Source organism: Sceloporus undulatus, chromosome 1, assembly GCF_019175285.1.
Source record: "Sceloporus undulatus isolate JIND9_A2432 ecotype Alabama chromosome 1, SceUnd_v1.1, whole genome shotgun sequence".
Classification (NCBI taxonomy): domain Eukaryota; kingdom Metazoa; phylum Chordata; class Lepidosauria; order Squamata; family Phrynosomatidae; genus Sceloporus; species Sceloporus undulatus.
Genome location: NC_056522.1, coordinates 195,908,743 through 195,933,277, shown reverse-complemented (window position 1 = coordinate 195,933,277; position 24,535 = coordinate 195,908,743). Strand labels below are relative to the sequence as shown.

General features: G+C 40.6%; 1 protein-coding gene across 2 annotated transcripts in view; it reads right to left on the bottom strand.

Annotated features, from left to right (window-relative positions):
* Window positions 1–7,991: 7,991 nt before the first annotated feature.
* CAVIN2 (caveolae associated protein 2) overlaps window positions 7,992–24,535 on the bottom strand; it is a 33,609-nt gene continuing 17,065 nt past the window's right edge. Inside the window, exons 2-3 of one of the 2 annotated variants that reach the window (XR_006104995.1) lie at window positions 12,096–12,990; window positions 7,992–8,634 (exon numbers count right to left, since the gene is read on the bottom strand). Coding sequence is in view for 1 of the 2 variants with exons in the window: in XM_042478941.1 (XP_042334875.1) it covers window positions 12,202–12,990 (789 nt within the window). In the remaining variant the exon portion in view is untranslated. Of the gene's footprint in view, window positions 12,991–24,535 lie in introns of both variants that reach the window. The other variant, XM_042478941.1, reaches the window with a different exon arrangement.

The window sequence follows — 24,535 nt, the reverse complement described above, 5'->3', positions numbered from 1 at the left end:
AAGGAAAAACTATGTCATTGATAGAAACCTGGTTGCTGCCAGCAGCAGGTTTACTGATCAGACGCTGAGGACACACAAGGTTAAAATAAGTATGATTTGTTCTTTAGGTACATTTTCCTTATACATTACCCATGCTAGGTATTTTTTCATTTGTTGGATGTACAAGCTGCAATTTACATATGTTGCCTGAATTTACCTTCTGCCTGCACTTTTTTTTTTAAAAACGGTATCTTTCAGTTCAAACATTATTTTTTACCATATTGCCCTTTAGAGCTAGTAGTGGTTTATTGGGATTAGACTTTATCAAATTCTGCCTGACTGTTCTTTCATCTTTATCTACTAAAAATAATGCAAATAATAAAAAATATAGTTAGGCACATAAACCTTCATGTCTATTTCCCCATGATTTTTTGATTTGGGATATATTTATCACAAGTTTATAAAGCAGGTGATGCTGTAGTAACTGTATTGATTTGATGAGCTGCAAAAATAGGTGCACAACAACACACACCTGCCAATCTCACTCCAAAAATGCAAAACATTATTTAGCAAATAATCTGTTTTTAAATGCCTGCTGGAACAGAAAAAAAAATCACTTAATGGGGAAAGGTGAGGAAGGAGGGTGATGATGTGAGCACTTGGACAACAGGCTGAGCAAGCTTGATCAATTGGTTGTAGTCTTTAATCTCCAAGATAGTGAGATGTACCGTGGGCCCTTGCTATTTGCAGAGGTTTGGTTCCAGGACTCCAAAATACTAATACATGGATGTTCAAGTCCCGTTATATACAATGCATAGGAAAATGGACTTTTTAAATTAATTATTTTCAAGCTGCGGGATGGTGGAATCCATGGATACAGAATCTGTAGATAACAAGGGCCAACTGTATTTCGTTTTAATTATAGCATTTCCTTTTGAATGTGAATCTATAACCTTAGAATAGAATAGAACCTTTATTACGGTCATAGGCCAAAAGAGATAAAGAGAAGATACAGAATAACTGTTATTAATCTATAATCTTAATTAGCATATGGAAATAGTATGTAAATGCATATTCTCTTGTTTCCTTCTGCTTGCTTTGATTTTTGCTGATGCATTCCCTCTTTTTTGTTAGCTTGTGTGTGGTCATCCTTGGCATGCTGTTTTGCTTTAGGACAGCACATTGGCTCTTTTCATGGGACTGCAGGCCCTTCTATGGCCCAAGGGCACATGTATGCACACAGGGAGAGAGGAAGAGGAAGCGGCAGGTGCTGTGACATTTAGGATTAGAGTTAACATGTCAGGAAACAGAATGGTAAGGGCTTTTAGCACACCAGAGCCCTTCTAATATAAGACATGTTTGTCCAGTCAGCAAAAGCACTGGTGGTGTTCTTCCTTGGGATGTACATGTCAGGAAGAAAGACTCTGAGAGAACCAGTGATGTCCTCTGGATTTGGTCAAATTCTGCCTCACAGAACAGGAATGCTCAGCACTGTTTTTGTTGCATCTGTGCAATGTTGGAGGGTGCAGCATTGCGTGCTTGTTTGAAAAATTATAGATGTCCACGTCTTTCTGCTTCTGGCACTGTATGTTCCACAACTATGCCATTCCCAGTTCTATTTTTTATTTTGTGTTGTGATTTTGGTGCCAGCTGAGCACAAAGTAACTGTATTTCATTCATGATTACATCTTAGTTCCTTTGCTTACAGTCCTGAAATGCTGCAGTTTTCTTACCCAGGACCACCGTGGTGATGTGCGTTATTTTCATAACAGTTGTCCACAAACATCTGGGAGAAATAAACACCTTGGCTGACATCTTGGATGGGAAGGTATGACATAAAGTATTGCTGAGACAGAATTACATCTCCTCTCTCCACTCCTGCAGGACTCATCTGACTGCTGTGGCACCCCTCCATGGCCACTTGCAGCTGATGGAGAGTAGAGGCACTGGAGAACTGTCTGGCTATATGCCACATGTACTATAACACTGCGGTCCTCTGGGATCCCAGGAAGTCTTAGCTTAGAGGATTCCTTTGTTCTGCATCTGATTATGGGGTCAGAGCCATATGGTTCTCCAATGCCCTTCACTCTCCACCAGTTAATAAATGTCAAGCCTCCCCGCGCCACAAGTAAGGCGACTCCTGCATGTGTTCTATGAAGGATGTAGTAAATTTCTCCCTTCGCAATGAGCAAGAATTCATCATGTAGCCATCATTGTAATTCACTAACAGGTTGCCAGTCATTTTTGCTTGGTTAGCAGGGAAAACCACCCCAAACTATAAAGACCACAGTTACACACCTGCCCTTGCCCCATCCTCAAGCTTCACCACTCTGCAAAAGGAAACCATGCCTCCAAATGGCATCCAATTTTCCTAATAATTCTTTCAGAAAAGGTTATCAGCAGTACTCTTTAAATAACACATAAACAAGCACTTGAAGGTGTTGTAGCACAAACCCCACCGTATTTACTTAGTTGAAATTTGGCAGGCTCCGTCTCTGCACAGGGAGCTGCTATTTCTGTGAAGTTTATCCAGCTCTGCCAAACAGCAAGAAAGGTTCAGTCCTTTGTTGATTTCCAGCGGCAATCAGTGAGAAGTGCAAAGCTTTGGATTTACTAGGTTGGAACTTCTTTTTTTAAGTGTTTGTGTATGGAGGGTGGGAGAGCAGGTTGTTTATTTCAGAAACTAGCATACCTGAGGAAGCCAGGAGTTGTGTATTTATAAAAATGTAAGTGTGTGAGAGAGCATGTGCTAGGAAAGGAGGAAGTATTGTCATCTCTTTGTCACAAATATTCCTTTTAAAATGTAGAAATAAATTTCCACTCATGTGTGAATTTTATTTTGAACCTTGAGCTTTCGGGGTCTTTGCAGCTCAGATCCGGGGCTTCTGTGGATCGGGCGATTCGCATTCACATGATAACGAGAAAGTATTTTCATACCTGGTAGCTTTAAATGTGAGCCCCTTCCGTGGGACTCCCGAACTGAATCCTTCCTGGCTCCTCATTTTGACGTGTTTTGGCGAGTGCGCTAAATAAGGGGATTGACGCGATTCGCATTGGGGCTCTGTTCAATCTCACTGTGAATTGGTCTGGTGTGGAATCCCAATTTGCTTGTGCTCCTGAACACCATTGCAAGACCCCCAAGGTTGCAAATCTCCCATGATGCCCTGCTGCAATTTGCCCCATTTTCTTCCAGTGGCTCTTTTCGCTTTCAGGGCAACTGGCGCTCCATTGGAGCTCTCTCTCTGCTTCCCTCTCCTTCCCTTGCAGAGCAGCCTGGCCAGCGAGTGCTTTCTCCCTCCCTGCCTCTATCTCTCTCTCTCTCACACACATATCCCTGGCAGCCAAATCCAAAGGGATCCTCCATGTTAGAGCCCCATCCATTTCATCCACATGTACATCTATCCTAAGGATGTATACTAATGTTTTTGAAATAGATGCAAAGGAAATGAAACATGAAGATGGAGAGAGAGATGGAACTCCCAGAATTCCATAGCCTCGAGTCAAGGACCCCACAACAAACTCCAACTCCCATAATATTAATATTTTATTTTTAAAATAATAATAATAGTTTATTATTTTATAATAATAATAATAATAATAATAATAATAATAATAATAATAATAATAATAATAATTTAGGTTATTACAGTAGTTTGCTGAGGCACCAGAGCTCTCTGGCAGAGAAGGCTCAATATCTTTGGACACTACAGTTCCCAGAATTCCATAGCACTGAGCCAGGACAGTTAAACTGGAGTTAAACTGGATTATCTCCCCAGTATGGATGCAACCTAAGAGAAGGCAACTGAATGACAGGAGGATGGATGTAGATATATATAGATAAAGATATAGCTCTTTAAGGGCTTTTGGACTTCAGCTCCCAGAATCCCAGGCTATTGGCCAACATGGCTGAGGCTTCTGGGAGCTGAAGTCCAGGATCCTTTAAAGGGCACAGTTTGGGGACCACTGGGATAGATGTTGATGTGGATGAATTGGATCAGGGCTCTGACACGGAGGACCCTTTGAATTTGGCTGCCAGGGATGGGAAACTAGAAGGGAGGAAGAAAAAGGGGGGAGCTATCATTCAGGTGAGGCTAGCATTTGCATGAAAGTGGAGCCAGGCTCCCTTCTTCATCCCGGAAGTGCAAAGGTTCAGGATGCCTTCAGGACCCCACTGAGCATGTGCAAGGGTCCCAATTCGAATCGTTGAATCCCCCATGGTATGCACCAGTGTGGAAATACAATTTGCACTCACTCCGCTTTGCCTGAATCCGCATCACGTGACTTCCTTCGATTCGATTTCCCCTCAGTTCGGAAGAGCAACAGTGAATGTGAATTGCCCGATCCGCAGAAGCCCTGGATCTGAGCTGCAGAAACCTCGTCTGATAAACGCCTTAGAAACCAATTCCATGCTTGAATTCCACACTGCTGTTTTTAACTTTGAATGTGGAAAGCGCTGACAGCTCTTGTTGTTTAACTGCCATGGCAAGGATTTTCTTTTTCATGTTATTGAAATCTGAAGTGTGTTTTTCACTCAGTTACCTAAGAAAAGCTAGATAAAATAGGTCTGTTGCCTGCCATTTCCCCCATAGTTTGCCATAAAGCTCTCAGGAGCATAAACAAATACGGGTGGTAGCTGAGAATGAAATGCAAACATGATGTTCAATTCCCTGGCAAGTGTTAAAGGGTTGCTGGAAGTTGACAGCTATCCCATGAAGGTTAAACATACATGCTTTGTCCTGTCAGTAAAATTAAGCCTTTTAAAGACTGTGTGGCACTCAGTGCGACACAAGAGTATCTGTGTGAATAAACAGAATGTCCACTTCAATACATTTCTATGTGTAGAGCTCTTTAAGGTACATATTAAAAGACTAGTTCAGTAGATCAAAAAATGCAGGTGGAACATGACATACACTAGAACTGGCAAGATACTTGTGTGAGTTACGTTTTGGAAGTCGTGCTCTGATCTCTTATGTTTTCTTTCTTTTTCTTTAATGAGAGTAATGGAGTTGAGACAAATGGGATGTAACATCAGAAACTCCAGTCCACCTGAGAGTTTATATACAACTATAGCTGGGAGTATGTTATGAAGCCCCTTTAATGGTTTCTTTTCCTTCAGGGCACTCAAGGTAGTATATATTTAGTTCTCCCCTCTCATTTTATCCACAGAAACCTGTGAGGTACATTAGACTGAGACTTATTCAAAGTCACCAAGTGGTTTTCACAGCTGAGCAGGGATCTGAATCTGAGCCTCAGAGGTAGGGATGGAAACAAGTGAAAAATATTCTCTAAATTATTGCAAAATTATTCTCAAGTGTTGGGAAGTCCTGACAAGAAGAATCCAAATGACTTGGAATCTTCTCAGTTCATGACTTATTCTGCATGAAAAATCCAGTGGCAGGTGTTGGGTTTTTTTGCACAGTAAAGGCATTTTTGACACAGAAAACTGCTTTTCTGCACAAATCCCTGCATTTGCTGTTCAGAAGCAAACCTGTTTTCTGTGTAGGAGTTGTTCTCTGCCTAGAAATGTTACTTTCTGTACAGAAAATGTTGTCTTCTGTGGGGGAAGAAGATACTTACCTACATTTATTTTATGATATTTTATTTTATTTTGCACAGATTAAATCATGAACTTTGAATTGTCTTTAAAAACTGCACTGTTCTGGACATCTTTCTCAGTGAGAACAAAAGTGTGATAAGATTATTCATTCTTGACTGTGCAAATGAAATTTATGAAGCTTTACATCCCTTCTTTGATGACCTTGTCTGTTTTGTTTTTTTCTTCCAAGAGGAGGAGAGTTTTAAACAGAAGCACATCTGGGTGGAGGAGCAAGAAGATGCTTAATCCTTTATCCACTTGTCACTTTTTTTCCTCACAGTCTCCCCCCTTTTTCATAGAATCATAGAGTTGGAAGAGACCACAAGGGCCATCCAGTCCAACCCCCTGCCATGCAGGAAATTCAGATCAAAGCATCCCCGAAAGATGGCCATCCAGCCTCTGTTTGAAGACCTCCAAGGAGGGAGACTCCACTACACTCCTAGGAAGTGTGTTCCACTGTTGAACAGCCCTTACTGTCAGGAAATTCCTCCTAATGTTGAGGTGGAATCTCTTTTCCTGCAGCTTGCATCCATTGTTCCGGGTCCTAGTCTCTGGAGCAGCAGAAAACAAGCTTGCTCCCTCCTCAATATGACATCCCTTCAAGTATTTAAATAGGGCTATCATATAACCTCTTAACTTTCTCTTCTCCAGGCTAAACATCCCCAGCTCCCTGAGTCGTTCCTCATAGGGCAAGGTTTCCAGACCTTTCACCATTTTAGTCACCCTCCTTTGGACACACTCCAGTTTCTCAATGTCCTTTTTGAATTGTGGCATTTGCTCTGCAACTCCTAGAATTCCCAAGCTGGTTGGGGGATCCTGGGAGCTGTAGTCCCAAAAGTAACTTTCCTAAGCACTGGGTTGAACTCACTGGGTTAAGAAGGCTTTGTGAACTTCAGTTTGTTGTTGTTATGTGCCTTCAAGTCGTTTCTGATTTATGGCAAACCTGTCACAAAGTGATCTTGGCAAGATTGTTTGCAGAGGAGGTTTGGCATTGCCTTCTCCTGAGGCTGAGAGATTGTGACTTGCTCAAGGTCACCCAGTGGATTTACATGGCTGAGCCAGGATTCGACCCCTGGTCTCCAGAGCCATAATCCAATGCTCATATCACTCCACTGCGCTGGTTCCTCTTCACAGTGGGAGAGAAGACTTTGTGCAACTTCTTGCTTAAGATTCTTCCTGTTAAGCTTTCCTTTTTCGACCCAGAAAAGAGTGATGCGGTTCCGTCTATTTAGTTGTGGGATGCACTTAGCTTTTCAGTCACATGCAATACCCTTCTCAGAAGGGGATGAGCATCTCTATTGTTATCAAAAGATACAGCCAGGTACATGGATGAGGTCAAATGACCACTGCAATAGCAGTGCATATCTGGATGTGCATGTGTAGTTGTGTGCACAGACGTCTGCTTCTGGGCACAGATTTCCTTTGACTGGATATTAAATGTGTTTTTATAAAATCAAATAACATCCTCTTTGTATTGAGGGGGTTGAAAATGATCAAGATTGCATGCAGGAATTTAACCTTTTCCTCTCCTTTGGCAATCTTGAGCAAAGTCCTTTCTCTGACACTGATATTTGAATTGGGAAGGTTCTCAGCACCACAGCAACAAACAAAGGGCCAAGTCACCCCAGGCCTGTTATGATACATTTATTATCATCTCCCCATTCAGCTGATGTTCTAAAAAGCTGTAATCAACATGTGAAATGCAAGGCTACAGTTTAGCTCTCAACCCAACAAGAATGTTGGCTGAGTCAAAGTCCCAGCCAAGTAATTTTACTGTTGCCAGATGGATCAGAGGCAGCTATCTCCCTTGCCCTCACTTCTTTCCGGATGTGTAATAGCAGACTCGAGGCTTTCAGCCATGATTCCATTCTCTCAGCCACTGATCAGGAAGCATCTGGTTTTGAACAGCCTCCACCCTCAATTTAAAGCTAACCCTTCTTTCCTGGTTGGTCAAGGATAGCTAGAATGTAACTGGCTGCACCTCTGCAAGCAACCAACAGCCAGAAGGACAGAGCCATGCTTAGAAGCCCCTGGCTACTCTTGCACAATGGGAGTGATGATGTGGCAGAAGTGGGTAGAGAAACAGGATAGTGCCTTGTGCAACATCATTCAAAGGAACAGATATTTATGACAGCAATGGGTACATCTACATTGTACAAATAATAATGCAGTTTGGCACCACTTTAATTATCATGGCTCCAATCTACCAAATCCTGGGATTTGTAGTTTTGTGAGACATCAGCACACTTGGGCAGAAAAGGCTATTTGTAAAACTACAAATCCCAGGATGCCATAGGATGACGCTACAGAAATTAGTGTTAAACTGTATTACTTCTCCAGTGTAGATGCAGCCACTGTTACCAACATGAGCCTTTCGTGTCATATTCCACAATAAGTTTGCTCAGACACATGTCACTTAATTCAATTTGATGTTTATTTACTTGATCACATCTGTAGTTAGTAACAGGTACAGTTGTTAATTCAAAATAAGATGAATGTGTGGATTATATCACAGTTTTCCCCTACTGATTGCAACTTTCACAATATTGATTTTTTTTTTAAAGAAAAAGTTTAACAGTCAATAGGCCTGCTTAGAAATTAACTCTGATCAAACATCTAGTAACATGTATAGCTAATGGGAAGCTCACCACATGGCACAGCTCCCTATCACAGATACATTTTCTAAAAGAAGATTTTCTTAACTTGCAGTTCTAAATATATCCTGGGGTAAAAAAAAAAAAAAGCAAGGCTTTAGTGCAATATTATGTAAAAAGCAGATTTATCCATATTAAAATAAGGAAAAAACATTGCATACAAATAAAACAAGATTGTTAGGCACTTGCATGTCGGCTGATGTTTTACCTTTGTGATTAATGGAATGAAGATTCAAAGAGAATTAAAATGCAGAAGGAATGTGGTTTCATTTCTAAATATGTCCAGCTTTTGGTTGTAAAGTATAATGTTTGCAGAGAATTCAGACGCTGTTCAGACGCTGTCTCACTTTGAAGTCCAGTACATACTGAAAGATTGGGAATCAACCTTCACACTTTTCAGGCCTCCTGAAATGAATCAACATTGTGAACAAGCAGATTTTACACTGAGTTAGTGCAGAAGAAAATCTTGGTGGGTTGTATTCACTGTCTTTTGTAACTCAAATCACACACACACAAAAACGCACAACAAAGTATAAAATCTTCTGATTTCACTAGCCCAAATGGTAAACATTCTTCTCACTTTAAAACTGGCACTTACATTCCCATCTGAACATAAATCCAATCGATCACATTGAATGTTCAAAATGTGGAAAGGATATAAAAAAAGAGTCAGGAAAGCTATAAATTGAATCGTCATGCATCTGGTACATTTCCCAAACTAGGGAGATTTTCTAAATTCCCTGGCCTGTTACCTCCTGGTCAGCATTTACTAGAGTTACTTCACACCGTTGAACACTGAGCAGATGTATGAAGGATCAAACATTCCTCAATGTTTTCCATCGCTCTCCTCATTTTGGACAGTGGCCAGTGAAGTTATGTACACTCCAGTTCCATGAAAATCAAGGAGGCTACAGTGCACATTACTTAGGATTATGCTCATCCTCTATTTCATATGCATCCAAATAATTTATAGATATATTTTCCAAAACACCTTTGTCTATAAAGTTGTGCAGGTGCAGAATGAAAAGGCATCCATGATAAACACTTCACTTATTATTGCTTGGTTTTGAATTCATTACTATTCAACTCCCTCCTCTGTTTTTAAAAAATATCATATACTGTATTCTCTTTACCTTTATTAGATTATATTGCAATATTCCAACCTGTTTCTCACATTGCACTCTTAAAATACAGTAGTTGGGTGCATAGAAGAATCTGTTTGATAATTATTTCTACAAACTGCTTAGATTACAATATATGTCTCCCTTTTGCCATTTAAACATAGTCATTTTGAGTAAGGAAACAGCATTTTATTTAAAAACTGTTCTCTTTTAAAAGCTTTCTCTCTTGAAATATACTATATATATATGTATGTATGTATATATACATTAGTTGTTGAATCAGCATACTTGGAACACAAAAGCTAAACTATACTAGAGAGCATATGCAGACAGTGCTAAGTTTATACAAACAACCATCTTGTTTACTCAGTCAAAAGTATCACCCATCTCCCACTTATCATTAGGTCCAACATTGCTGTCCATAGTTTTCCTTTGGGAATGTGGCCACATGAAGAAAAGGTGGAAATGCAGATCTTTTGCAAGAAATACACATTCCCAGGATACACATTCCCAGGATATCACTCTTCTCACCCCCACTGGAATATTCCCAAGGAACACAAATTTCTAACTCTGTTATGTTCCTCAGGGTTCTTTATCTTAGGTCCGTGATGAGGAATATGTAGGATTTCAAATGTTGAGACAATTCCCATCATGCCTGAGCCCTGGCCATGCAGGCTTGGACTGAATGGACTTCAACAACAACTGGAAGGCCTGCAGGTTCCCCATCACTGTCCTGGAATAACCTGTATGGCCTGAAATCTCTAAAATTCAGATGCTGAGACAAGGCATGTTTCTGAAAGATGTTTGGTGGTTATAAATGGATATGTATTGGATTAAAGCAGGGGTGGGCAACTATGGGAGGCTAGGAGGCAGTATTGCCTCCCCAAGCTACCATGGAAGACTGCCCCTCACCACCCTCATTCTAAAAACTTAAAAACTGAAAAGTAAAATATAATAATATGGCCACAAAACGACCCTGGGGGCACATGGAGCATTTCCACCCTATTTTTACGAGTCTCTGGACCATTTTAAGCCATGGAAGGGCCTTTTTTTAAAACAAAAGGCAAGTATCAGAAATCACTGCCTATTTACCTCCAGGGAATAGGACGTCTCTTGGACCTAACATGGCCCTGGAGAGCCAAAAACACAGTGAAAATACCCCCATAGAGCATTTTGGAGGATTTGGAAACAATAAACAAAAAGTTTTTGGTGGCTCTTGAGGACCACAGATACAGCTCTGGGGGCCACATGCTGCCCACAGGCTGCACTTTGCTCATCCATGTATTAAGAGGCCCATGCCAAGCCATCATTATCCATTGTGGGAGGGACATGTGGAAAAGGTCTTCATTCAAAATGGTCCTTGCTATGCCATCCGTAACTGATCCTGCTTCATAAGGCCATAAGCCTTTCACCTTGGAGTAAGCTTTGCTAAACCCAGCAGAACTTATATACGAGTAGACATGTCATAGGACTGCACTGTATTTCCAATAATGTTATTTTTTTAAAAGACAAAACAAAACCTCCACCTGAGAAGAATGGACATGGCATTGTAAAGACTAATAAAGCTATGATTAATAGGGTCCTTACTAAGCTGACATCCAAGTAAGTTAGTGGCTCACATCCTTATGGACTGAGAGTTTATCTAATCCTATGGGGGTGGGGAGATTATTTTTCAGGGACTTGTCTTATAGACTTTTGTTATACAGCAAAGGTGGGAATCCTGTCACGCATCAAGTAGTGCTGAACTGCTACTCGCATCGGCCCTAGCCAACATCACCAGTGAGATGAGGAGAGCGGGGACCTGGAGTCCAACAATACCCAGAGGACCAAAGGATTCTCATCTCTACCCTACAAGGCTGATGCTTAAAGTGGGGGATCTCATTGTGTGTGGGCATTACCACATCAAAAAAGGAACCCAAGGAACCAAGTTTAAATGTTTCATAGGGAGGGAAATAGATCAAACTACAAAATTAAATCACAAAAAAGGAATAGCAGATAGCGTACAAGTTATGGTATGTAGTTTTGAAAAGCAATGAGGAGGAGAGCAGCTAATTAACTTGCAAAGAGGGCACAGCAAGCATCCTCTCCAGTTCCCTCCAAATCAGATTATTTCTCGGGGCCGGCAAGCAAAGCTGAGCACAGTTTAGTGTCCTTTTCAACAGGGGCTCACCCTTTCCCTCAAATTCATTATTCCTGAGCAGCATGCCTTTAAGGGAAAAAAACTTCCATGGAATATATCTGAATGAACACTACACAGAAAAGTGGGGTGCTATAGATCTTATCTGTATCTCAGATTTGGCCTTACACATTCTTTCTCCCCAGAGAACCTTCAAGGTTTAAGTTTCTTGGAGTGGGAGCTAAGGATCTCTGAGAACTCTCAGCATCTGCAGTAAACTATAATTCCCAATATTGTTTAGGGAGGAGTTAAATGAATGTTAAAAGGATGAAATATGTAAGGTAGCTGTGCTGTACTTCAGCTGGCTTAGCTCTCTCTGCCGGTTCTTTTAAACACTGTTTTATAGCTCTAAGCCTCCGGTCCCATTACAATTAACTGCAGCAATTCTTATCTAATAACTGAATCTGTTGAGGGAGTGGCAGGGATGGAGCATGGTGGTTGGTGTTGCCTACAGAATGTCAACAGACTTAACTCTAAATGATCATGGGTATCAGATCTCACTGTCACTATGGATTTCAGTTCTAATGAAACACAGGAAGAAATCTACCTTAAAAACAGTAACAACTTACTTTAACTCGCTATTACCCCATTTATCGTGTATTAGGCATACACCCAGGTTATTGATGTAGCTAAAAAAAGTAGGAATTTAGAGAAACATAAAAAGGCTCAGAAGATTTATGCGGTTTGGTCTACGTGGAGGACAGCTGCTTGGCTCGATTCTTCCTCCAACTTTTCCACTTCACTGCTGATCGGTTTGTTCCTTTCATCATAAAGTTCCTGCCTGGTTTCTAGTGAAGCCCTGTAGTCGTCACCTTCTTCAACAATCGCAAGCTCAATGTTGTTGTTGATTGCTGCTTCTCCTTCACTTCCTGATTCTTTTTCCAGCGCGTCAGCCAGGGCTTTTCCTTCTTCGGCTGGAGCAATGGGAGATGCCAGGTCTGAGTGAATCTCAGTGAAGGAGGTCTCTTCATCATTTGCTGTGTGCTCACTGACAGAAACATCTTCTGGCTTGTCTTCTGCTTCCATGGAAGTGTCTCCATCACGAACCTTCTTCACATTGAATGTAAGGGGAGAGACCTTGAAAGATGAACTTTTTGATGAGGAAGATTTCTGGTGGTTAGGGGTGAGAGATTTCTTAATCTTCTCTCTCCGTTCAACGGACACAATCTTGGTGCCGATCTTGTTCATCTTCTTCTCAATATTTTGCCGGGAAAATGCCTTCTTCAGGCTGTCCACCTTCTTGAGACTTGACCTCTTGATCTTCTCAGCTCTTGTCTCCTCTATTTTTTCATCCATGCTATCTTCTGCACCGTCATCATGGGGCACTTCATCCTCTGAAGACAGCTCCACAGTGTGCAGTGTTTCCTCCAGAGTTTTGTTCTCGTCAACAGATTCTTCCTTCCCGTCAGTAATGCTTGGAACAGGCTCTTTCACAAAGACACTGGCAGGAATTTCATTTTCTTCCTGTAAAGAATTGACATATGTTTATTTAGGAGTTCGTGTGACACAGATGTGATAAACAAATCACAGTTCTGAACAACATCAATATTTTTCTTTTAAGCAATGAGGTAAAGGAAGTTAAGTAAGTTTTTGTTGTTGCCACAGTATATTTAACCAGGAACAATCACTTATTTCCTATGGAATTGTTCTGTTACGCAGTGTAAGAGACTAATGAGCTTATGAGCTGTCAACTACAGTATTTTTCAATTCAATTTGTTTTGCATTCCTGTATTGGGGGCTAGTACAGATCTAGTTTAATGCATTTAGGAGCTGGATGCAGGATCACTTCCTGTTTCCCTTTCAGGTCCACCCTTCTGGAAGACAAATCCCACTATAGGGTTTAACTGAAATTAACTGTGAATATGGCAGGGTTCCTGCATGATTCAAGACTGGAATTCAGCAATGAACCATAGTCAAGCCACTGATGTGATTATCTCTCCACTAGCTCTAAATCTCTAGAAGTGGAAAAGTAGTAGAGGCTAAGTCCCTTCCCACTGTGGAATTCATGTTATCTTTATCACTAGAAGATCCCGTGACAATATAAAACATCCCAGAAAAAAACCTAACCAGAATGATATAGACTTTTGCAATTGTACACATGCTTCTCAACAGCTAAGAGTACTGGGCTGTAATCCTCTATCATGGCCTACATTGTGTAACTTTATGTATACATAGCTATGTAGCAGAGCTGCTAAGGAGCCCTATTAGTGATTTGTGAAGATGTATAATGTGACACCAGAAGAGTATGCCAATGTGCATTGGCACTCCCTCGTTGGTGTCCTAATGCAAAATGAGACTGGTGCACATTAGTCCCAATGTGCATTGGTCACCTTGCTGGTTCCCCTGCATAGCAACATAACAGCAACTCTTTACTGGATACTGATGTTATGGAACTGTAGCCCCCAACAGGATTCTGGCCCCAGATTTCTAATTCAGTTGTTAAGCCTGTATCCAAGAGCACCCTCTTTCACCTAGGATGTCTCACTTTAGTTCAGGATATGTGGTTTAAATCCCCCAGTATTTGATCAGATTAACACATTTCTTTGACATGCCCACAATATTCAACCTAGGTCAAACTCTGGCCTTGGAACAAGGTGGTTGAGTGTATGAAGTTACCTTACACAGAGTCAGAGTATAATACATACAGCTCAGTATATCAGGAGCTCCCAATGTTGGCAGCCTTAAGATATTGTTGGACTAGAAATCCCACTAGCATTGCCATGCTGGCTGGGTGTGATGAGAACTGTGGGACAATATCATCTCAGGGCCTAAGGCTGGGAAAGGCTGCACTGACTGGCAGCAGCTCTCCAGAAATGGATCTTTCCCAGCTCTGCCTGAAGATGCCAGGGCCTGAAAGTGGCATCCTTATTACTTTGTATCAGTACTACTCAAACTGGTGGTCTATGGAATGTTACCAATCCACAGGGCATCAGCTGCTGGTCCCTGGAGAGTTTCCAGGAAGGAAAGCAATGACTGTTGCCAATGGTATACTGTTCCCTGCCATACTGAGAAAAAATGTTGCTGTTCTTCCATATCAAATAGCTTTTCAAAAAACACTGGTTTACATCATTGGGCCAAGGCTAACTAGAGTGCTCAGTTACCCATTCACCCATCCCTCTATCCGTCCACTATCTAGCTTTACTTGTTACAAATGGAATAGCAACATTTTTGTACAGTATATGCAGTGGGAAACCGAAGGACTGTAGTGGGGAAATGAAACCATTAAACTGTTGCAGAGTTGGACAAGAAGTCAAGCATAAATTGACAAGCACTAAAATTAGAATGAACAGAATCTGGAATTCCTGTAAAGTGGCTCAAAAGAGCATTTGGGCAGGCCTATCTACACAACACAATCCCTGTCTCCCTCCTGTCCGCCCCCATACTTTAAATAGGATTTGAGAAGCCTGGACTTTGGTGATTGTGCTGAGTAGAAAGCAGAGCAGGATATTTTGCCTTCTTTGCCTTCTTTTGTTACTTTTTGTCACACGTGATAAACAACTAGGCATTTTTTTCCACTGATTTTTTTCTTTGCGTCTTCTTGTTTTTCTCTTTCGACTTTCAACAGGTTGTAGATATGATGGATAAAAATGATGAGTAATTATCAGTTCCCTCTCTGCCTGAGAATTCTAAATACCCCTCCTTAAAACTGCAAATCCCAGAATGCAACAGGAGGCAGCTAGAGGAGTCAAAGTGGAATAGTAGCACTTTAAGAGTATAGTGTGATAAACATAATGGTGTAAGTGTGCCCTAAGTGTGCCCTTGAGAGGGAACTTGGGTTCTTGACAGAGGTGGAGGCCTGCCCCCAAAGTGGGACCAAATTTTCTAAATGTTTAAAAAGCAATTGAAATCACTAGGACTAGCTGAACCACTGTGTACAAAACCAAAACCCACTTTACCTGAAGAGAGAGTTAAGCCTTATTTAAACATGATGCCAAAACAGGGTACAGAAAAGCATACAAGGGACACACTGTTGGGCATGGTGGCCCCATCTTTCAACACTTTCTCAGAATTCCTAACTTCTCAGCATGTTCTACTTCTGTTCAAGGAAATGCTTGTAGAAGCCCTCTTCAGATCTTCTCACTCAACATCAGGAATACAGAAAAGTGAAGAATGATGCTGCCATGTGTATCTCTATTTCCCTTCTACCTGTTCATGTGTCCTATTCAGGCATACCACTTTAAATCATGGATGAGGAACCACTGGATGTTGTTGGACTTGAGTTCCCATCAGTCCTACCTAGCATAGCTAGTGGGCTGGCAAACTGAGAACTGTTATTCAGGTGGCCTACAAGCTCTCTGCCTTTGCTTTATGCCTTTTTTCCCCTAAGAATTCACTTGCTGGAACATACATGACAGAAAACTAGTTGCAGAACGTCACAGGTTTCTCTTTGTTTTAGAAGACCGTTCCTCCCATGAACATCATGAGAAAAAAACCCCCAAACAATATAGTATATCTTTCATTTTTATATATTCTGTGCCAGTATTTTAAATGAGTTCTTAAAAAAGTCAAACAGCTTGACTGAGTGCAAGATGGCATCTGCACTACATTCAGAAACTCATCCTGGGCCAATCCTTGCCAAATAACCTTTCCACCAAGAAATCATTTTGGCAAAGGATCACACTTTCTGTTCAGTAATTCGCAGATGCCACATTGTATCTGTGATGTTTTGCAATTAGTTTCTCACTGGGAACAGGGTTGAAGCAATCACAATATTTCAGTTGGCATGCCCACCTAGTTCTGTGTCTAAAGATACTCCTCTTCACTGCTTCTTCACAGTGTGAGATCAAGTTTATCGCATGAGCATTATCTGGTTCAGAAGGACAAACCAAGTACATTGCAGTGACATAAATGCTTGAGAATATGCAGATACCAGAAATGGCAACAGACTGGGAGGGAGGGAATAGCTTCAAGAGATATTGTTAAAACTGATAGACTTTTCTAGGCTTGAAGGCAATGAAGGCCTGCTACTGGCTTCATTTCTGACTTCTGGGACATAGCTTGCGAAACTGGCTTTTTAAACATACGTAGATACTGGCTTGTGTATACTCTGCAAACATCCTGATATGGCAATAGTCCTAAACTCCTCCTCCCCCCTGTCCCCCCTCCTCCTCATCATCTTGTTTCCCCCCCCAGAATTGGGACAGAGATTAATACTCTACTGTCCCACTTTCTCAGCTGTTTTTAAAATAAAAATCCCAGTTTCTCTCTCGTTCTCTCACTTTTACCCCTTTGTTGTTAACTTTACTTCAGTTACTGAAAAATGATTTCAAAATGCAAAAGTCATTTGCACCATTTAACTTGCTGGGGAGAAGGGAGGAGAGGAAGGGGAATCCTTCTTCCCTCTCCAGTAGATTCAAGTAAAAGCAAAATGGTGCAGCCACTCTGAGCTTATTTGCTCTTTGTCATAAATATTTTTTGACATCTTGACTATATTCCAGTGTTGCTTGACCACACATGTCCGGCTTTTAACTGTTAAAGTATGCTTAACTGAAAGTATGCTTATAGAGAAAGAACTTCAGTTGCTTCTCAACAGCCTCTTCTTGATATGGAGAACACTTCTTTTAGAATACTGACTTTCTTGATAGTTCTGGGCTGCAAGTATTACCCCATTGCATGCCACAGCAGTTAAGAATGATTGCTATTTCTTGCAACATCTCCTGGCATAACTTTTTTTTTGTCTCTTAACATTTGTACATATTTCCATTGACACTTTCCTTTTTCCCTATGGTGGCCCCAGCCCATGCATTTCTTTTCTTAGGTTATTTTTGAGTGTTTTAAATTATTTTCAGGGATTTTAATCCTTCTCACATGTCTAGTCCTGATCAAGTAGTGAAACCATCACCCAGGCTTCCTGGTACTGTGCCAGTTCAGACCACAAGTAGAGGCATCACATATCTGAATTTTCTTCCATACAGTTGGCCACCTGGGTTTGGTTCAGGACCCCCATGGATACTACAGTCCGTGGATGCTCAAGTCCCGTTGTACACGTATAAAATGGTACCCCTTATATAAAATGGCAAAATCAAGGTTTGCTATTTTGGAGTTCTTTAAAAATATATATATATTCAAGTCATGGATGGTTGAATCTGTGGATGAAAAATCTGGGGATATGGAACGCCAATTGTACCTTTCTTTTTTTTAAAAGCCCTGTTTATTGAAAATAAAATATGTGAAATATGGGGGTGATTGAAGATCTTGGGAGGAACGGTAGAATGCTTCAGGGACCATAGGTAGTCTGCAGTCCTCAGTATGCCAGTAGTTGTTTAAACAGCAGGGACAATTTAAACAAAACTTAAGGAGTGTATACAAAGCCCTGTAGGGGTAGCCTCCAGCTGCCCCTTTTATAGCCAGAATGGGGGATGCAGGAACTGCATGTCGCAGCCCCGATCTGGCCTTTCCAGGGTGTGAAAAGAAGCTGCAAAAAGCAGCTCCTTTTTGCGACCTGGAAAGGGCACCATAGGCACAGCATTGCAACTTTACGGCACTCTTTCAGCTCTGTAGTGCAGTGCATGATGTCACGCTGCCCTGGGGGCAGAGCTGGGTGTGCATCGTGTAGACGCTACGCCCCAACTCCACCCTCCAGCTGGCCTTTCAGGCCAGCCTGTACAGGGTCTGAGGCAATAAAATGAGATTAGCCATATGAACATTGGTTCTCTTGTAGCCCTCATGCTTTTCATAGAATCACAGAATCATAGAGCTGGAAGAGATCTCAAGGGCCATCCAAGCCAACCCCTGCCATGCAGGAAAACACAATCAAAGCATCTCCAACAGATGGCCATCTAGCCTCTACTTAAAAATCCTCCCAAGAAGGAGACCCCACCACTCTCCGAGGGAGTGTGTTCCACTGTCGAACCTCTTATTGTCAGGAAATTCCTCCTAATGATTAGGTGGAATCTTTTTTCCTGCAGTTTGAATCCATTGTTCCATGCTCTAGTCTCTGGAGGAGCAGAAACAAGCTTGTTTTTTTGGCACTCCTTAATTTAAGGAGGTTGGGGCCAAATTCAAGGAACTTGAATTATAATTATACTTATACTGTTAGTATCATATGGAGGACCTGTGTGTGCTTCCAGTGAGGTATTCCCCCCCCCCAACGCAAAAGCCCAAAAGGCCCCCCACCTCAGTGGTAAAACATTGCATTACTAGTGAAAAGACACAGGTTGAACCTTGGCATCCCCAGGTAAGACTGGGAAGACTCCTGAAAAGTTGTGACCAGTTAGTAGAAACCAGGGATGGGCAATGTGAGGTCTTCTACATGTGGGATGGCAACTTCCATCAGCCCAATGGATACATCATAGCCAGTGGTAAAGGATGCTGGGAGATGCAGGCCAATAGAGCATTTGAAGGACCACAGTTTCCCACTCACTCATTGTGTAGACAAATCAAACTAGATGGACCAGAAAGGCAGTTTTCTGTATTCTAACATACTTATTTTAAAAGTCACATTCATGTATAAATTACATCGTCTCGGAATCCCTCTGAAATATAGACAAGCTGATATTTTAAGAGGAAAGTCGCAAGACATGCATGAGTGCACATCTCATAGTAAAAGCAAGACATGTCTATTTTTTACACAGGTATGTGCACCACACTTCAAAAATATATTACAAAAAGTAGTCCCAAGCCTATACTGACTCAACTGTTAAGATGGCATTTTACACAATACTTTTAGGATTTATTCTTGAGCTGGGCATGATTACTGATAGATATCCTGGGCAACTTCTGGGAAGAGCACTTTGGGATACTTAGCAAGCTTACAATCTGCGGCTTATTACCTTTCTAGGGAACTCTTGAAATCAAGGCAATTAAATACTTCATGTTCATTTGTATTACACTGGCACATGCCAAAGCTGTCTGAACCCCTTGTAGACTTAAAAAGCAATCTTATACATGACTACTCAGAAGTAAGACACATGGTATGTAGAGGCGGGCAACCATACAGATAGATGATGGGGCCAATTTTTTTGTCCCTGTGCCCACACAGACCACAAACTATCATGATTCAGGTACACTGGAACTAACATCATGCCATTTCCAGTCAAATTTGGGCCAATTTTTGCTCTTTCTGTAAGTTTTAAATAAGGTTTGGAAGGCTGTGGGGGATAGCTGCAGCTGGGTGTGGAGTTTTTTGGCTGGTTACTAGGTGGAAAAAAAATCATCCAAAAAATCAATACAGGGAAAAATCTATTTTGAAGGATGGGTGGTTTTGCACTCATCAGGGAAGTTTCGGGGCTTATGCAAGTGAAATTCAGGCCACTTTCCCCAGCCCCGGCATAATGGGAAATGCTCCCAGGTAAAGGTATACATGACTACAACCTTAATTTGGTTATGCTTAGTGATGTTTCTTAAATATACTATTTTTTTCCTTGGCCTAAACTTCCTTGCGACTTGTACATGTTTGTACATCCAATCAAGACTTGAATATCTGGCAATGCTGTTTGAAGTTAAAAAATTAAATTACATGTAAAGTGATCGTATAGTCTAATACAGAGAAACACTTTAAATTGTACTAATCACTACCCACTCATCACACTTTATTATATCATGAACTAGGGATAGGGACTAGGTTTCTTCTCAAAGGCAGAAATTAATAATTTTAGCAATTTTCTTCCCACTACAAGAAAGTCTTTCAACTCCATGCCAGTTTCAAAGGCTATTTGCAATGTGAGACTCATTCTGCACAAAATCTGTATGTGGTTGTTTTGTAGAGAAAATAGCATTTTCTGTGCAGAAAAAAGCATTTTCTGTGTGTAAAATAATATTTCATTGTACAAATATTAATTCTGTGTAGAATTATAAATATAGAAATATGTAGAAATTAGAAATATAGAAATTCATAGAAATATTATTTCTCTAAACATTTTCTAAGGGATGTGGTGGCTTCATGGTTAAGATGACAGTTCTGATGATTGGAAGGTTGGAAGTTTGCGGCCTGAGTACTGCATGAGGGGGTCAGCTCCTGTCACTAGTACCAGCTTATGCCAACTTAGCAGTTCGAAAGTATGCAAATACAATTTGATAGATATGTTCCACTTTGGTTGGAAGGTAACAGCATTTGGTGAAGTCATATGCTGGGCACATGACCATGTTGTCTTCCGGCAACGCTGGCTCTTTGGCTTAGCAATGGAGATGAGCACTGCCCTCTACAATCGGTTACAACTAGACATTCATGTCAATGGACTACCTTTACCTTTTTAAACATTTTCTGCGCGCACACACACACACAAAGCTTAACTGGGGATTTGTTCTCAAAAAGTTCCCATATTGCTGATTTTGCCTGCAAGGAAAATAACCTTTCAATGCAGAAAATAAATAAAGCAAAAAATACCAAGAAGATATTAAAATATATGTTCTTTTTCATTTTGCAAATTTAGCAAAGTGCATTGTGTACTAGAAAAGTATTCTAAATTTGTTTAGAAGTTTATTTCAATTGGTGCATTGATTCTAGAAGGAAAATGTGTTCTTGAGGACTGAAGCAGGTCCCTGAAGACTGAAGTGTAAAATCCTCTCAAATTATACACATCATACAGTGGACCCTTGTTATACGCTGGGGTTTGGTTCCAAGATTCCCAGTTTATAACAAAATCAGTGTATGCTCAAGTCCCATTAAATATAATGACATAGCAAAATGGTATCCCTTATAAAAAATGGAAAATCAAGGTTTGCTATTTGAAATTTATACTTTTTTTGAAAATTTTCAAACCATGTATGCTTGAATCCTTTATAAAAAATCCGTGTATAAGAAGGGCCGACTGTAATACCACCTGCCCAACTGTAGACAGAGCTTGGAAATATTTTTCCCCAAGTACTACTTATAGGTTATTATTTCTGGACTATACTGACCAGAAACTCCCAGCCAGAATGACTATTGCCTATGCTGGCTGGGAGGATCTTGGAGATAAACAAACCAACAAACTCTCCTAATTTTTGCTTATTTGATACAATTTCCCATTTCAAAAACTATTCTGTTATGTGGAAAACCATGCATCAGGAAGAAAATTAGTTCTCCTTCCAAGATGCTACAAAGCTGTGACAGAACTGTGGCAATATTTCTGAATTTGTTTACTGTGTATAAGCTCTAATGATTTCATAAACTGCTTCACAAACCCTTTTTTTTAAATAGACATTATAATTTTCTGAATCTTTAACCTTCCAACTCTTCCTACTTAAATGTCTAGGTGTTTTGTCAGTTTCTTTTTATTTGAGCCTAAGCAACATAAAAGGCAACCAAACAATTAAATCCCTATGCCCCCCCCTTCCTTCTTGCCTTTTCATTTTAAGATCAAATATTTACTAACTGCAGTATCTGGAATAGCGCTGAATACCAATTCATTGGCCCTTAGCTCTAATTTACTCGGATATTTTTGTTTGTTTGTTTCTCACATGTTATTAAATAGCACACTGTCTTCAAAAAATCTGACAGCACTTCCCCCTTTTGGATGGCAACATGGGCATTTGCTGAATCTCTGGGCTGTATGACTGGCAGAATGACGTTTATTCTGAACCCAAGTAGGCAAAAAATCATGCAGGTCATGTGCTTCCAACAAAGCAGAAAAGGAACAATGCCAAAGCTTAATAAGGCTTTGCAAACAGTCATTTCTGTGTTTTGTTAGGTTTTTCTGTGCCTGCATTTATAACAACTCCTGCCGTTCTATTAGAAAGACACAGGAGCCAAGCAGAACAGTACAGTAAATCTAAATGAGAGAAGAGGAAGGGAAAAGAAAGTAAAGGCTTTGGGGAGTTAAAAAGATTTTTTCAAACAAAGTGCAAACAACACGTATTATGAAAAACTTGCCTCAATGGTACATTTTAGAGGAACCAGGTTTTATAAGCCATGGGTCGGAAAAGAATTTACTATGCAACATTTCTGATATTGGGCTGCCGTGGGTAGGGTTGCCATAACTGTCAACCTCCAAACTGGGACAAATTGGGGGGGGGGGGGAATGTAGGGTAATGTGGGACAAAATTTAGCCCCAAATGTAGGACATATTTTTAGAATGGAGGACACACAAAAAATGGAGGACATTTTGGCATTATTCCTAGACAGATGGCAGAAATGTACTTCCCTTTCTGGCCAAACCCCTCCCCTCCCAAATTCCAAAACACAGACAACAGCACAAGTCCAGGCATCCTTAGCATTTGAGCCGAGATAGACAGGCAGTCCCTTGAGCTGGCAAACTACATGTTCCAAGCCTTTTTAGCAATTCCCCCCCTTCCTCCTTCTCCTTGCCCCCTGCTCAAGAGGAGGAGCTCCTCCTCTGGTCCCCACGTGGGCTGGCCCAGGCCTGGCGAGGCAGCAGTGACCAGCAGAGGAGGAGGAAGAAGAGGAGGAGGAGGGAAGAGGAGGAGGAGGTAGCAGGAGGAGGAAGGAGGAAGAAGAGGAGGAAGGAAGGAGGAGGAGGAAGGGGGAGGAAGAGTAGCAGGAGGAGGAAGAGGAGAAGGAGGAGGAGGACGAAGAAGAAGAGTAGCAGGAAGAGGAGGAGGAGGATTTCTATTCCATTTGTGCAGGTCTGCTTTGTTTTAACAATAATAGTGGTGATGATGATAATGATATCAGTCAGTTTCTGAGGCATGCACTCACTCTTTCTGAAGGCGAGACAGTGTGACTTTCCAAAGTGCATTTCTGTGTATTTTCAGTGCTTTTAATGCTAACAGGTCTGCTTTAACAATGATGATGATGATGATGGTGGTGGTGATATTGATATCAGCCAGCTTCTGAGGCATGACCAAACTCATGCGCAGTGAAGAAAAACCAAAGTACCTTGACCAAGTACACACTTCTGAGAAGTATAGTTGGTGCAAGACACCTGAAACCGATTTTGTTTTTTACTTCAAAATATGATGTGTGCAGTGTATGTAGGAATTATTTTTTATTTATTTAATTTTTTTTAAAAAAATTATTTAATTATTTATTTTTGGCTTCTGCCCCCCAGTTGTCTGAGGGACAGCAACCCGGCCCCTGGCTCAAAAATGTTGCCTACCCCTGTCCCTTCCCAAGGAGACCAGAATGGTCCCTTCTTTGTTATTGTTCCACTGGCAGGCCAAGACCTTCCTTTTCAGAAAGCATTTGAAACAGAATTTTTTTAAAAGAACAGTCTGGGTGTTGTATTCTTTTAAATGTATTGTAAACCCTTTATCTTTTTAACTATATTTTATTCTTTTATATGCAATCTATATTAATATTCTAATAATTTAATTCTGTTTTAATATAACACTTCTCTATGCTTTTGATTGTACTGTTTTAATCTTGTAAACCGCTCTGAGTCCCAGTTTTGGGAAAAGGGTGAGATATAAATAAATTTAATGATAATAAATAATAATGATTAATTGGTGGCAAGGAGCCATTTTTTGAATGCATTGCCATTTTTAACGGTATTGCTATGAAATTATTTTACACTCTTTAAAATCTAATGTCAGTTTAATATCTTAATTTATTAAACTGTGTTTCAATTATGTTATTAACAGGTTTTTAATTTTTTCTTGTTTCATTCTTTTCTAAACTGGCTTGAATCCCTTGCTAGGAGAATGGCAGGGTATAAATTAAATAAGGAAATAATAAATCGTAATAATAAAATGTAAGTGAACACTGGAATTAACTGTAGTCCAGCAAACCCCCAAAACATAGGCATTTATATTCGTATCCACTTGTTTTTCTGTAAGGGGAAAGGAATGTATTTATGAGGAACATACAGTATCACATTTAATCTTCTCTCCTTGTGTGTGTGTGTATTTTGTGACCTAAGAACTAAACCAAAATCTTGCCCTGGAGTTACACAGGTCCTTTGTCTTCTATAGGAAAAACAGATGTTAATATTGTTTGGGAAGGGAAAAACAGGCATGCTTTATTTCTCAGAAAGACTCTGAAAGCTAACTGAATATAACCTTTTGAGTGTGTGTGTGTGTTTAGCTTTTCATCCTGTGGACAATGCTCTTCTCCTCAGTTCATTAAACTAGGGTGCGGTTTAAAGAACTTAATTGGTCTTTTCTTTATTAAAGCTCATATAATCAAAAT